Raw genomic sequence first — 14,795 nt, 5'->3', positions numbered from 1 at the left:
TTTTTTGCAAGGGGACCAGCCTTTCTCGGTTGCATTTTGTTCCGGTGGGTGCGCGCGAGCGCACCCGCCGGGTGTAGCCCCCGAGGCCTCGGAGGAGTGGTTACACTCCTTCGAGGTCTTAATACCTTGCGTAATGCTTTGGCTGGTCTGGTCGTTCCCTCATGCGAACTGGCCGTAGCCCGGGTGCACGGTCGGGGCCCAAGCTCTCGGGCTGGTATGTTGACGCTGTCAACAGTTTGGCCGGAGCCGGTTTTTGCGAGAGCAGCCCCCGAGCCTCTGCACAGGGCGAGAGGACGATCAGGGACAGACTCGACTTTTTACATACGCCCCTACGTCGCCTTTCCGCAAGGAGGAGGGGGGGAGTGCGCCATGTTACCCTCGATGGGCACCGAACATGGTGTCTCCGGTGAGCTGCAAGCGGGTAATCCGAGTGGACGTCCGTGCCCCGTTCGTTGGGGGTCGGCTAGGGGCCCAGAGGCACGCCCAAAAGTACTTGCGGGTGATTTGCCGGACCTGGTCCCCTGGCGACGGGGTCCGAGGGCTCGATGCCTCCCTCCAATGGGATTCCGTTACAAGATCGTTCCCGCTGGTCTCAGAAATGTCCTAGGGTACCTCGGGAGCGCAGCCCGAGCCTCGGTTATGTATCGAACGTACCCCTGGTCATCCCTCGCTCGGTGTCTGAGGCGACTGTGAACCCTTCGGGGGCCAGCCTTCGAACCCCTGATCAGTAATGGGCGCGGAGCCCGAGTAGCCTGAGGCGGCCATGGAACCCTTCAGGGGGCTGGCCTTCGAACCCCTGACCAGTAGTGGGTGTCGGGCCCACGCGATCTGAGGCGACTGTTGAACCCTTCGGAGGGCCAGTCTTCGAACCCCTGATCAGTAGGGGGGGCTCGGAGCCCGGTTCCTTCGCGGAGAAGGATCCTTTTCGGGGTATCCCCCTTTCCCGGTCCCTGTTGCAAGAGATAGAGAAAGAGGAAAAAGGAAAAGGATACGAAATCGAACGACGTGGCGTAACTTTTCTGACGCGTTTATTACGGCGAAGGTGAAGCGTTGCGCGCTCCTCCCGTCAGAGGCGCCGCCTGTCCCGCCGTGGAGTTAATGCGATGGGGCGAGTAGTTGGCGGGGCGGCCGTTGCGCGTGCGTGATCCGTTTGAGGAACGGGTCACGGGTGCACCGTCTTCACACCGTGGGAGGAGGCTCTCTTGCTGTCCCAGGATGAGACGTGAGCCTGGCTGACGACGTGACTGCTGCGCCCGCCCGCCTGCCACCGCCATTACTGCCGGCCCACTTTCGGTCGCTTTGACCAACGCGCCAGGCTGGCGCTGCTGGGTCGCCTCGAGTCACGGCATAGGCTCCGCAACCGAAGAGGCGCGACGGTGGCCCAAGTGGCGGTGCGGTTGCCTGCATGCAGCAACTGGCGCGCCGGTTGCTTGACGCGTGGGCCTGGGCTTCCAAGCTGTCGTGTCAGAAGTCGGAGAAGCGCGTCCACCTGGCGCGGTTGCATGCCGCCTGCATGGCTGCCCGCCCCTTCCGCCCGTTGGTCTGGGCAAAAGTGGGGGGTCGCTCGTAACCGCTGGGCGGTCGTGCGCACCACGCGCGGCGGTTTGGCTTCTTCTGCCCTGAGCCGGTTTGCATGACATGCGGGACCCAGCCCCCGAGTCGCAGGGGAGGGTCTTGGAGCGTGTTGGAGAAGACTCAGCCCGCGGCGTCTGGGGGCGCACGTAGGGAGAGTTGCCTTTAAAAGGAGGGAGACTCCTTTCAGAAGGCAACCGTGTCTTCTTCCTCCCTTATGCGTCGTGTCTTTCCATCTTCCAAGCCCCCGGATGGGGGGTATCCGCCGCCTTTCCGCCTCCTCGTTGGAGGAACGCAACTCCATGGGAGTTGGTACCTCTCAGCCATCGTTCGGCTTCAAGGATTTTCATCAGCCGGCCCGGCCGCACCCCTACGCCGGCGATCACCCAGGATGGTGACCACCAGTTTCTGGGTGGGGAAGAGCAAGCCGGGCTGCGATCTTGGTCCCACCCTCAGCTTCAAGGATGTTCATCATCCTCGCTGAGGTGGGGGCCACGCTGAGCCGGCGCCCTACCTCCCGCGCGGGTCCGCGGGTCACCCTTTTCCGCGGCGTTCGGGGGCGGAGGCGCTCGCTGGCCCAGCGGACGGCGTGGACTTAGACAACGTGGGGCTGATCGACGGCGGGCGTCGTCACCCCCAGCGTGTCGGAGTCGTCGGCCGGGCTTCCGGCGGCCCCTCCTGCCGGAGGGCGACCGCCGTACCGCGTGCACGGGAGGACCACCCACGATGTCGCGCGTTGTTAGGGTGGCGTTCGTGTTCTGGGGTGGTCCTGCTTTTGCACTGGGACGACACCCTCGCGCAGAGGCCGGTGCCCCACTCGTCCGGGAGGATTTGAGTGGGGATCTGCCGGGGGCTGGTGTCCCCTGCCATCGGCGCCGAGGCGGAGGCGGCTCGAGAAGTCCTCGTCGCCGACGGGATCACTGCCACCACCCGCGTCCCGGGCCATCGCGCCGGCGTACTTGTCCTCGCCCCTCGAGCGTCGACGGGGGCGAGAACAAGATCGCAGCAACGCCGGTCCACTGTCGCCATAGTCAGAACGGGCGGCGGCGAGCCGCTCGTCAGTCTTCTATTGCTCCGCAGGCCTTCCCCATGGAGTGGGGTCGTTCGTACCTGCGGAGGGGGAACCGGAGTTCCGTTCGTAATGGCACTTCGAATGCCGGTGAGTTTGTTCATTGCGGCTGTCGGGGCCTGAACATGTATGTAATTTCGGCACGGAGCCGTGTTTTTTCCTCATTTTCGAGCGCTAAGTCTCGCCTGTTGATTATCTGAACCGCTTTACCAGGCATGAGTCGCCCCGTGTCAAGGTGACGAGTGAGGTATCCGTATCCCGGAGGCGTAGGAGTCCCTCGGCTCGGTCAGCCTTGGCTGCTTACGTGTACTCCGTCGTTTCCAGGATCCGCTTTCCGAAGTAGTCAAGAAGCACAAAAGTAATCCTGCTAAAAAGAGATCCTTTTTCGAGGAAAAATTCGACGCAGAGGGGGTCTCCCCCCTTTTAGCCCCCGAGGGAGGGTCGGGCTTTGCCGAGGCTAGGCCGACCCTTCCTTGACGACTAAACTTTGCGTAGGTGCGAGGTATATGAACAACTTGGAAACATCTTAAGGGTAGAAGCGACGTAGCTGTTTGATGTTCCAAGCGTTGCCGTAGATCTCGCCTTGATTGTTGGCCAGCTTGTATGTTCCGGGCTTCAGAACTTTGGCGATGACGAATGGCCCTTCCCAGGGGGGCGTGAGCTTGTGCCTCCCTCGGGCGTCTTGCCGCAGCCGAAGCACCAGATCGCCCACCTGGAGGTCTCGGGACCGGACCCCTCGGGCGTGGTAGCGTCGCAGGGACTGCTGGTACCGCGCCGAGTGTAGTAAGGCCCTGTCCCGAGCCTCCTCCAGCTGGTCCAGCGATTCTTCTCGGCTAGCTTGGTTGCTTTGATCGGTGTAGGCCCTCGTCCTCGGGGAGCCGTATTCCAGGTCAGTGGGCAAGATAGCTTCAGCCCCGTAGACCAGGAAAAACGGCGTGAAACCCGTGGCACGACTCGGCGTCGTCCTTAGGCTCCAGACCACCGAGGGGAGTTCCTTCATCCACCGCTTGCCGAACTTGTTGAGGTCGTTGTAGATCCGAGGCTTGAGCCCTTGTAGAATCATGCCGTTGGCACGCTCTACTTGCCCATTCGACATGGGATGAGCCACGGCGGCCCAGTCCACCCGGATATGGTGATCCTCGCAAAAATCCACGAATTTTTTGCCGGTGAACTGGGTGCCGTTGTCGGTGATGATGGAGTTCGGGACCCCGAAGCGATGGATGATGTTGGTGAAGAACGCCACCGCCTGCTCGGACCTGATGCTGTTCAGAGGTCGGACCTCGATCCACTTGGAGAATTTGTCGATGGCGACCAGCAGGTGCGTGTAGCCCCCGGGCGCCTTCTGCAAGGGACCGACGAGGTCCAGACCCCATACAGCGAAGGGCCAGGTGATGGGTATTGTCTGCAGAGCCTGAGCGGGCAGGTGGGTCTGCTTCGCATAGAATTGGCACCCTTCGCAGGTGCGGACAATTCTAGTGGCGTCATCCACCGCCGTTGGCCAGTAGAAGCCTTGCCGGAAAGCATTCCCGACAAGGGCTTGGGGCGCTGCGTGGTGGCCGCAAGCCCCCGAGTGTATTTCTTGCAGCAGTTCCCGACCTTCGACGATGGAGATGCATCGCTGGAGGATGCCCGAGGGGCTGCGATGGTAGAGCTCCTCTTCATCGCCCAGCAAGACGAACGACTTGGCGCGTCGCGCTACCCGCCGAGCCTCGACTTGGTCGGGGGGTAGCTCTCCTCGACGGAGATATTGCAGGTATGGGGCCTGCCAATCTCGATCTGGCGTGGCCCCGCTCTGCTCTTCCTCGACGTCCAGTGCCTCGCCCTCGGGGGCCGAGGGTACCTCGGGCTGTGCCGAGGGTGCCTCGGGCTGAGCCGAGGGTACCTCGGGCTCGGGCGCGTCGTCGATCTTGACGGAGGGTTGATGCAGATCCCGAGAGAAGACGTCCGGGGGGACCGTCGTTCGCCCCGAGGCTATTTTAGCCAGCTCGTCTGCGGTTTCGTTGTAGCGCCGAGCGATGTGGTTGAGCTCGAGCCCGAAGAACTTGTCTTCCAGGCACCGAGGGATATCCCTGCCTTCGGGAGGCGGTGCTCTCGGCCCGTCGGGCCGCAGCGCCTTCCAAGAGATTCTTGAGCTCTCCCTGGATTCGCCGACCCTCGGTGGTTGATGGCTCCGGCATCGCGCGGAGGAGCATCGCTGCGGCTGCCAGGTTCTGACCAACCCCGCTAGATGCGGGCGGCGGCCTGACCCCGGCATCGTTGGCGACGCGGTGCTGGAGACCTTGGGGCAGGTGACGTATTTCTCCGGCCAGGGGTTGGCCCGCCCATACCTGCCCGACGTCCCGACGGATCGGCTCAAGCGCTCCTGTTCCCTTGTTGAGCCTGGCCTGCGCCTCGCGGACTTGCTCGAGTTGTGGGTCGTAACCCCCCGCCGGAGCGGGGACCACAGCTAGCTCCCGTGGGATGTCGGCGCGAGGCACCGGCCTAGGAAGATCACCGTCCTCCGGCATGCCGAGATGGTTGCCTTCGGAGGGATCCCCTAGCTCGATGTGGAAACATTCGCGGCTTGGGCCGCAGCTCTCGTTGCCAAGGCTGCGGCTTCCGTCGGAACAGTCGGAGAGGCAGTAGTCGCATGCGGTCATGAAGTCCCGCACGGCACTGGGGTTGCCAAGTCCGGAGAAATCCCAACAGATGCTGGGATCGTCATCTTCCTCGGACCCAGAGGGCCCGTAGGTCGAGACGTCCGTCAGCCGGTCCCAAGGCGACCGCATACGAAACCCCAGTGGGGTTGCACTCGCCTCAATGAGAGCGCCCGCCAAAGCGAGGTCGTTTGGCGGGTTGAGGCCGAGTCGAAATGACGCAAGATGGGAGTTAGTCGGTACCTTTTGGTCGACGAGGAGCGACGTAGTCACATCGGGGACTGGTTGCACCGTCATCTCAGGTACAAGGGCGACGTCCTGCAGGCTTTCCGCGAGCGCGCCGGCGTCGTCTTCTTGCTCGGGGTCAGCGTGTCGCGGGGGGACGGCGCCTGCCTCCGTCTTGAACGCGAGGTCGACGTCCGGCGTGCCTTCCGTCGGGGCGCCGGGGGCGTCGATTCGCTCGACGGCCAACGAAGCGCGGCCTCCCGTTTGGCCTTGATGGCCCCGCCTCCTCCTCCGTTGGCGGGGGAGAGAACGGAGCGAGCTCGAATGTTGCTCTTCCACCACGCGGGGAAGATGTCGTCGATTCCGCCGCCGGCGGGCGGGTTGCTGGCCGCCATTGTCGTTGTCGCGCGGCGGTGGAAGGAGTATCATGTCATAGCTGCCATCGAAGGACATGAACTCAAGAGTCCCGAAACGAAGCACCGTCCCGGGTCGGAGAGGTTGCTGGAGACTGCCCATCTGGAGCTTGACGGGGAGCTGTTCGTCAGCACGCAGCAGGCCCCTACCTGGCGCGCCAACTGTCGGCGTTTCGAGACAGGGGGGTCCCTAAGCCGACGAGTGAGTGTGCTGCGTGCCCCAGCCCAGATGGGTCGAGCGCGTGGGCGAGCGCGAAGGGGGGAGAGGCGAGGTGGCCGGAGCCGAGCGTGAGAGAGGTGGAAGTCCCGCGGCCTTCGTGTTCGTCCCGCGCCCAGGTCGGGTGCGCTTGCAGTAGGGGGTTACAAGCGTCCACGCGGGTGAGGGAAGCGAGCGGCCCCAAGAGAGCGCCTGTCCCGTCCTCGGTCCCGCGCGGCCAACCTTCTCTAAGAAGGCCCTGGTCCTCCCTTTTATAGTCGTAAGGAGAGGATCCAGGTGTACAATGGGGGGTGTAGCAGAGTGCTACGTGTCTAGCGGAGAGAGAGCTAGCGCCCTAGGTACATGCCAATGTGGCAGCCGGAGAGGTCTTGGCACCTTGCTGGCGTGATGTCGTGGCTGTCGGAGGTGCGACGGAGCCTGGCGGAGGGACAGCTGTTAGAGCGGTCGAGTCCTTGCTGACGTCGCCCTGCTTCCGTAAGAGAGCTGGGGGCCGCCGTCGTCACAGAGCTTGTGGAGTGCCATCATTGCCCATCCGGCGGAGCTGGCCGGATGGGACGCCGGTCTTGTTCTCCGTAACCCGAGTCGATTCGGGGTAGGACGATGATGGCGCTTCCTGTTGACGTGGCGGGCCTGTGCCCTAGGCAGGGTGACGTGGGGGCTCCTCCGAAGCCGAGGTTGAGTCTGTCTTCTGTTGCCGAGGCCGAGTCCGAGCCATGGGGTCGGGCGAGGCGGAGGTCGTTCGGCCGAGGCCAGGGCGGAGTCCGAGCCCTGGGGTCGGGCGAGGCGGAGTTTCGTCGTCTTCCGAGTCTTAGCCCGAGTCCGAGCCCTGGGGTCGGGCGGAGCGGAGTTCGCCGTCTTCCGGGTCTTAGCCCGAGTCCGAGCCCTGGGGTCGGGCGGAGCGGAGTTCGCCGTCTTCCGGGTCTTAGCCCGAGTCCGAGCCCTGGGGTCGGGCGGAGCGGAGTTCGCTGTCTTCCGGGTCTTAGCCCGAGTCCGAGCCCTGGGGTCGGGCGGAGCGGAGTTCGCTGTCTTCCGGGTCTTAGCCCGAGTCCGAGCCCTGGGGTCGGGCGGAGCGGAGTTCGCCGTCTTCCGGGTCTTAGCCCGAGTCCGAGCCCTGGGGTCGGGCGGAGCGGAGTTCGCCGTGGCGCCTTTGGCAAGGCCTGACTGCCTGTCAGACTCACTCTGTCGAGTGGCACCGCAGTCGGAGTGGCGCAGGCGGCGCTGTCCTTCTGTCAGACTGGTCAGTGGAGCGGTGGAGTGACGACGGTCACTTCGGCTCTGCCGGGGGGGCGCGTGTCAGGATAAAGGTGTCAGGCCACCTTTGCGTTAAATGCTCCTACAACTTGGTCAGTCGGTGTGGCGATTTAGTCAGGGTTGCTTCTGAGCGAAGCCAAGGCCTCGGGCGAGCCGGTGATGTGTCCGCCGTAAAAAGGGGGGCCTCGGGCGAGACGAAAGTCTCTCGAGGTCGGCTGCCCTTGGCCGAGGCTAGGCTCGGGTGAAGCGTGATCGAGTCACTCGTGTGGACTGATCCCTGACTTAATCGTACCCATCAGGCCTTTGCAGCTTTATGCTGATGGGGGTTACCAGCTGAGAATTAGGCGTCTTGAGGGTACCCCTAATTATGGTCCCCGACAATAGTGGCAAAAACCACCGTCTAGAATTGTACTTGGCCTCATCTAAGGGTTTGTTTGAAAGAAAATAAATTGGAGGGGGCTGAAATCTTCTTTCTATTCAAAATTGAATAGAAAGAAGATTTGAACCCCTCAAACCTTCGAGATCTTTTTGTTCCTAAACAAGTCCTGAAAATCGATTCAATTGTAGCTATAATTGTTCGCATCGCATCCTCCTTTAGAGCATTTCCGATAATAAACTCTAAAATAGAGTCCTAAAATTTGAAATAAAAATCATATTTAGAGTGTTATGGGTCTCAAAAGAAGTTTTAACTTCAATAGTTGACCTTCAATAATGCTATTTAAGAAATAAATCATATTATTAGGAAATAAATGGTTGGAGATTAAGAGAACAAGAATAGAGCTCTAGTATATGAAGTACTATATTTAGGATCCGAGAGACCAAGCTCTCTAATCGTTTGATGAAATTTTATAAAATAGGGCTTTGAAAGAGAGTTTTATAGTTCTAAGCTATATATTTAAAATAGGGCCATGTTTAAAGTATCTTTTTGGAGATGCTAGCTCTGTCCTCTAAAAAACAAAGACCCGTCGTGTCGTAGAAAAAAGATATTTCAGAGCTTACGTGCCAACGACGGTAATAATCAATTCTTTGGCCAGTTGCCGGGCGTACACACACGGAAGGAACCTATTTCACATGAGCCCATCGTGTGTATGTATATATATATGCACCCCTATGCATACCTTCTGCCATGATACATTGATGCTACACATGCTCCCTGGCCACTCCTCATTTTCAGGATTATGACGTCCTCTGTAGCAGGAACAATGGATATTGAGATGCCTTTAGGTAATGTGTAATCCATTCAATTCGATCCATTATACTTCCCCTCCTCAGTATATATTTTCCACATTTCATTGTTGATGTTAGAAGAGATGTATGAAATAAGCAGAGGTGGCCAGGTGGGCATTCCTAAACGTGTGAGACTATCGTATGACCAACCGTTTGAGACATCTTATGCCATCTAAAGTCTAAGAAGTTGTACCGTTAAATATGTGATTAGACTATAAGTCCTTTAACTTTTTTTTTCTCTTCTACAGATATACTCATACCCATAACTAATACCCATAACTAGAGATATCAATGGAGAATTTCTCATCGGAGAATAGGTCTTCATCCTGGGGAGAATTTTCTCTATCCCCGCAAATGTCATTGCGGATGATTTTTCTTTCTCATCCCCATCACCACCAGAGAATTATTTCTTATTTGGTTTGTGAAATGGAATAAGTTGATCCATCATCATTTCATTATTCATAAGCTCATAATTAGTAATAATGTGGGTAATGAGTTCATTCCTCTAAATTTGTGGAATGGACTCAGATACATTACCTCATATAGAATGGATTGATTCTTCCAACCAAACACCAACCTTAATCTCTATGGAGATTCTCCATCCCCTCGTAAACTTAAAAATCACATAAAAGTAATAATAGATTAACAACAATCACCTTAGAAAACCCACCGATTTATATTAAAAGGTGTTAAATTATCAATAGACCTACATATATCTAGTAAATTATAGATACACTTGATAAATTAATGCAAGATTGATACAAGAAATAGCTTCGTGGGATGGGGATGGATCCTTGTCCCGCAAAACAGATGGGGAGAGTTTTTCCAAAAAAAAATTCTGTATGGACTAATTTTTCTCTCTCCATCCTTTAGTGGAGGAATTTCTCATGGAGAATCAGGAATTTAATCTCTATTAATTACGATCTCTACATATAACTTGAAGTCCTACCAATTATATATATATATTGACTCCAAGGTATCCAATAGTTATAGGAAACCTCAGTCGGTCCTTGCACCGCACCCAATTCTTCATCAAGCGCATGAATCCGTGCCCTGCATCCCCCCACGAGCTGCATGTTAGAAAGTTGTATAAATACCTATACTATGCATCATACTTGATGTTAAAGTTCTAATATGGGCCCAACCAACATCCCCATGAAAAAATAGGTGTGGTTTTATGGTAAGTACGATTTGTGGCGAAAATTAGGGGTGGTTTGATCATGCACGCATGCGGGATCTGATTTTATGGCAAGGATGATTTTTATAGCAAATATAGTTTGTTTATTGGTTCCATGTCCGAAAATTATGGTATGCATAAGAAACTAGCATGTGGTACACTGGCGGTCGCATCTTTAGGTTCAAGTGTAAAAACCTTCAGTTTTAAGAGTAAAAATCCTTAGTTATGAGTGTAAAATACCCAGCTAACGTGAGAGATGTTGATGTGTTGTTTTTATGATAAAAAAATCATCACGTTGGATCATAAAATAGTGCTAGATATAGCGTAAATATTGATTCACTCCGAGTCAACAACCCCACATCCATATGACCACCGTAAACCAAAGGATTTGATTATTAGAGTTGATTAGGGGATTTGTTTCCTTATGGCAGTCATAGACACAATAGATCAAGGGTTTTATTTTTCACTATGCACGCAAAAATATGACATGTGGTATATTAATGGTACACACACTCCAGGTTCAAGCATAAAAATCTTCAGTTCTAAGCATAAACATCCTCGGTTTGGACCGTAAATACCAAGCCAACCTAAGAACCATTAATAACTCTGATGTGTTGTATTCATCATCGTAAAAATCCTTAGTTTTGAGCATAAACATCCTCGGTTTTGATCGTAAATACCGAGCCAACCTGAGATACATTAATAACTCTGATGTGTTGTATTCATCATCGTAAAAATCCTCAAGTTTGAGCATATATAGTGTTTCGATATAGCAGAAATGTTGATACACTCCCAACCAACAACTCCTCACATCCATGCAGCCACCATAAACTAGGGATTTGATTAGGCGAGTTAATTAGGGGATTTACTTAGGGGAGTTTATTAGGGAATTCAATTTTTATGGCAGTCACAGACACCACAGATCAAGAGATTTCCTTTTCAATGTGCACGCGAAAAATATGACAATGTGATACACTGGTGGATGAACTCCATGTTCGAACATAAAATCCTTCAGTTTTTAGAGTAAATAGTGAATGTCGTTTACATAAAACACAATAATCAAAGGCATAACATGGATTGGAGAAGGACGTCGCTGGAGAACGCTGCCGAGACCACAAGATTGAAGGAGGTTGACATGGGGGGCGCCTGAACCGCGCCGGATTGAAGGATGTCACACGTGACCGCCGTCGCGCGCACCTTGCGCCTTGCGTGGTTGCCGCTCGATCCTTGCGTCTCGTGGGGCGCCGCCACCGCTTGTGTGTCGGGGGGCGCCGTCGCTGTCACGGGTCGGAGTGTGCCGCCGCCACTGGACCGCCTCGGGGGAACCGTCGCCGCTCGCGCTAAAAAACTAATCTCTAACAGTCAGGGCTGTTTTTATAGACGTCCGGGGCCTGGATTGGCTTGAGAACTTGAGGTGGTGTGGCTGAATCGGATAATAGCATTGGGCGGATTCACCTAACTATTGAAAGCACGGGGCTCAAATGTAGAAATTACATTTATATATGTATGTATAACTCTGATTCTTTTATTGATGAAATTACTTTTGACGATAAATATAGCCGCATATGTCGTAAATTGTCGGACAAATTTTTTTAGCCAAAATTTGAACGAATTTTAACTCGAAGAAACCTTATTGGAGTTATATTTCGGATCATTCGTATAGTAGTATTCCAATATGAAATATTTTAAAATTTTGCGTAGATCTGTTTTATCAGACATAAAAACTTTTTTTTTTGAAAAAGTAGCAGGCGGAGCACTGCTAATTCATATAAGATTGGACAAGAGATTCAGCCATACAGCAAAGTTGTAGGCTTACATGGTTATCAGACAGAAAAACTACGTGGTTATTACTTTGTAGCTTAAGGCTGTCTGCAACAGATAGATCAACGGTTACTATTTTGATCATTTGTGACTCCAATATTTGGCAGGCAACAACCTGTGGAGCGAGAACATGGGTGTCGATGAAGATAATGAAGCTATCACCCGAGCCAACAAAGAAATCAGTGCAGAGCCTACTCCACTTGATCAGGACAGCGAGTCGACAGGTAAAGATTCATCTCTCCCTAAGTAAACTTTGACTGCCTTACATACACTTCTACGAAAAATAGTACGTGAGTGCATGCATGCGTATGCATCCTTCCATCCATCAGAGCAAGCGGAGGATGTCGTGGACTTGACGGAGCTGAAAGAGAAGGTGATTGGGGCTGTTCCTTTTCCTCCACAGCGCCTCGACGGCTGGATGCAGCAATGGCCAACCATCTACGTGGTCCCCGGCGACCTAGCCGCCGGAAAAACGGACCCCTACGCCCCCGCCACCGTCTGCTTCGGGCCGCTCTTCGGTCCGGCGAGGCGTGTGACGGACGGCATGGCGAAGCTGGAGCGCTACAAATTGTGCTGTCTTCGCAAGCTCATCGTGGGGCGCAGCCCTAGCCCTGCAGGAACTGGAACCCGACCTGCAGAGCCAGCCGTGTGGAAGCCGGAGGTGCACGAACCGATGCTTCGCAGTTGCGTGGACGCGATGACAAGACTGCTCCCGAGAATTCGTGCTTCCTACAGCATCGCCTCATCTATGGACACCATCGCTGGCGACGAAAACACCGTGCGAGAAGTCAAGATGCTGCTCTACCCCAACCCCGAGGTCGCCGCCGTCATGGGATCAACTCTGGCTGAGAACATGCTGCTGGACGGCTGCTTCATCCTCCACCGCCTGCTCAAGATGGCAAGCAGAGCAGCAGGGAAACGCTACGACGACGACGACGATGACTGGACCCAGGTGTTTGGTCGGCGCGGGGTATGGGCGCTTGTCACGCGCGACCTGCTGCTGCTCCACAACCAAATCCCCTTGTTTGTCATCAAGGCTCTGCTGAAGCAGCTTAAGGGTCCAGCTGATATCGAAGACGACGACGTCCTCGTGGACGGCGGCCTTCAGCTCTTCAGCTCGCTCCATCCTCGGAGGAGGCTGCAGCCCTCGCCGGACGACTCGCTCCGCCTCCGCCTCCGCGACGCGCACCACCTCCTGCACCTCTTCTACCTGTCCATCACCAACATCCCGACGCAGTCATCAGCCTCAGCGTCGCCGGACAAGAAGCTTCCACCGGAGCTCACGCAGTGGGTGCCGTGCGCCAAGGAGCTGGAGGACGCAGGCGTGAGATTCCGGGCGAGGAAGGACGGCACCGCGACGGGCTTCCTGGACATCAGGTTCTCCGCCGTCGGCGTCCTGGAGATCCCGCCGCTGCAGCTCTACGACTACAGCGAGCCTCTGTTCCGGAACCTAATCGCGTTCGAGCAGACCTACCCGGACACGCCGGGCCACGTCACCGCCTACGCCATCTTCATGGACTGCCTCGTCAAGACATCCGACGACATGCGACTCCTCCACAGCCGCGGGATACTGCTCAACCACATGAGCGGCGACAGGGAGGCGGCCACGGGGTTCTTCAGCGGCATCTGCGCCGGAGCGCACGCCTCGGCCGACCGGAACTATCTCGCCCCACTCATGGACGAGGTGGTCAGGTACCAGAGTGGAAGGTGGCCCCAGTGGCGTGCCGCGCTGCTGCGGGACTACTTCGGAAACCCGTGGGCGGTCATCGCGTTTGTTGCGGCGGCGATCGTGCTCGCGCTTACCATGCTGCAGACCTTCTACACTCTCTACGCCTACTACCAGCCACCCAAGCAGTCCTAGCTAGCAACTCGTGATACACTGATTGATTGATCGCTCGCACCATGTGTTTAATTCGTTACTGGTATCGTACGTGCTCATACATTGTAACCGAAAAAATAAATAAGAATATATTTGGCAGGGCTCTGAACTCCTATAAAAATGGCTTCAACTTCAGCTTCTATGCAACCGTAGGAGCCAATGTCTTTTTAACAAATCGTTTGACAAAACAAATTCTTCTGTAAGACAATCTTATACCAAATTGTACACTTAACTTTTGTGATGTGCTGGCGACATCGGGCGCGGGACAGCAGGACTGAGCACCATGCGGCGGGTAGAGGAGACTAACGTGCGTGCCTTTTGTGACGAATGTCCCGTGACAATGAAAATTATTGATGTATTTTTTTGTGGTAAGACAATCTTATAACAAATTTAGGCTAGTGTGACTAATAGCAATGTGAAGGACCGATGAGGCGACCAGAGAAGGTGAATAGAGCCAATCAAATTTTGCTGAAAAGAACTAAAATTGTACACTTAACTTTAATTGAGATAAAGAAATCGTTCAAACCAAAAGCGTATCAGCCAACCAGTGATCTCATGATTTGAAAATATTCCTAAGACTCAGACGAGACCAATAAAATGAATGGATCACAAATCGTGCCGAAAAATCCGAATTGGCCCAAAACAGTGTCGCTAGTCAGTGTTGTTTTCAGCAGCTCGAAATTCAGTTTTCGAATGCGAAACTAGACCAAACAGACTTCAATTGAGCTGAAATTTAATACACACCTTTACAAATGAGTTTCCAAGGCCTACACAAATTTTGAACTTAAACGGATTTGTAAATCAATCGCAGATCAGAAAATTCGAAACTTAGGGTTTTGTTGGGGTTTTACCTTTTTCATCAAAACGACTTCGGATCAATCCACAACAAAAAAAAAACTATGCAAACCAGAGGTTCTTAGTGGTCTAAGGATTAAATCAAACCTAGAGAGAAACCCCAAAACAATCTCTAACTCAAGAAATCAAGGATTCTTCAAAAATCCAAAGAAAACAAGGAAACGAGCGTAGAGACGAAATCAAATCAAAAAGTTTAGCACATACAAAACTGAGCACGCGATTCGACAAACCCTGTGGATGGATCTGGCCACCCTTTCTTTGATTGATGCGATGAAGAATACAAGAGCACAAACGACGGGTTCAAAGCATTTGTGGGTCTTTGGTTAAACTAGGGAACGAAAGCTAGGGATTTCTAAACAAGAGACTAATATGTAAGCCAAAGAGATGGCTGAAACAATTAGCTCACTTTTCTATTTATAGACGGTTATTACTACTTCCTAAAGTACCCTTAGA

The 14,795-nt window shown here is 54.3% G+C and overlaps 1 protein-coding gene across 1 annotated transcript; it reads left to right on the top strand.

Moving 5' to 3' along the window:
* The first annotated feature begins 8,515 nt into the window (after positions 1-8,515).
* LOC103654070 (UPF0481 protein At3g47200) lies at positions 8,516-13,679 on the top strand. Its single transcript, XM_008680872.2, has 3 exons — positions 8,516-8,607; positions 11,716-11,832; positions 11,938-13,679. The coding sequence occupies exons 1-3, from the start codon at positions 8,562-8,564 to the stop codon at positions 13,467-13,469; spliced, it is 1,695 nt and encodes a 564-aa protein (XP_008679094.1). The 5' UTR covers positions 8,516-8,561; the 3' UTR covers positions 13,470-13,679.
* The last annotated feature ends 1,116 nt before the right edge of the window (positions 13,680-14,795 follow it).

This window comes from Zea mays, chromosome 4, assembly GCF_902167145.1.
Source record: "Zea mays cultivar B73 chromosome 4, Zm-B73-REFERENCE-NAM-5.0, whole genome shotgun sequence".
Classification (NCBI taxonomy): domain Eukaryota; kingdom Viridiplantae; phylum Streptophyta; class Magnoliopsida; order Poales; family Poaceae; genus Zea; species Zea mays.
This window is presented reverse-complemented; position numbering and strand designations above follow the sequence as displayed.

Bases quoted from the DNA above. Each gene is read 5' to 3' on its own strand.
- LOC103654070 (XM_008680872.2), top strand. From the start codon at position 8,562: ATGACGTCCTCTGTAGCAGGAACAATGGATATTGAGATGCCTTTAG. The intron at 8,608-11,715 runs GTAATGTGTAAT...AATATTTGGCAG, and splicing joins GGATATTGAGATGCCTTTAG to GCAACAACCTGTGGAGCGAG. The intron at 11,833-11,937 runs GTAAAGATTCAT...TCCATCCATCAG, and splicing joins TCAGGACAGCGAGTCGACAG to AGCAAGCGGAGGATGTCGTG.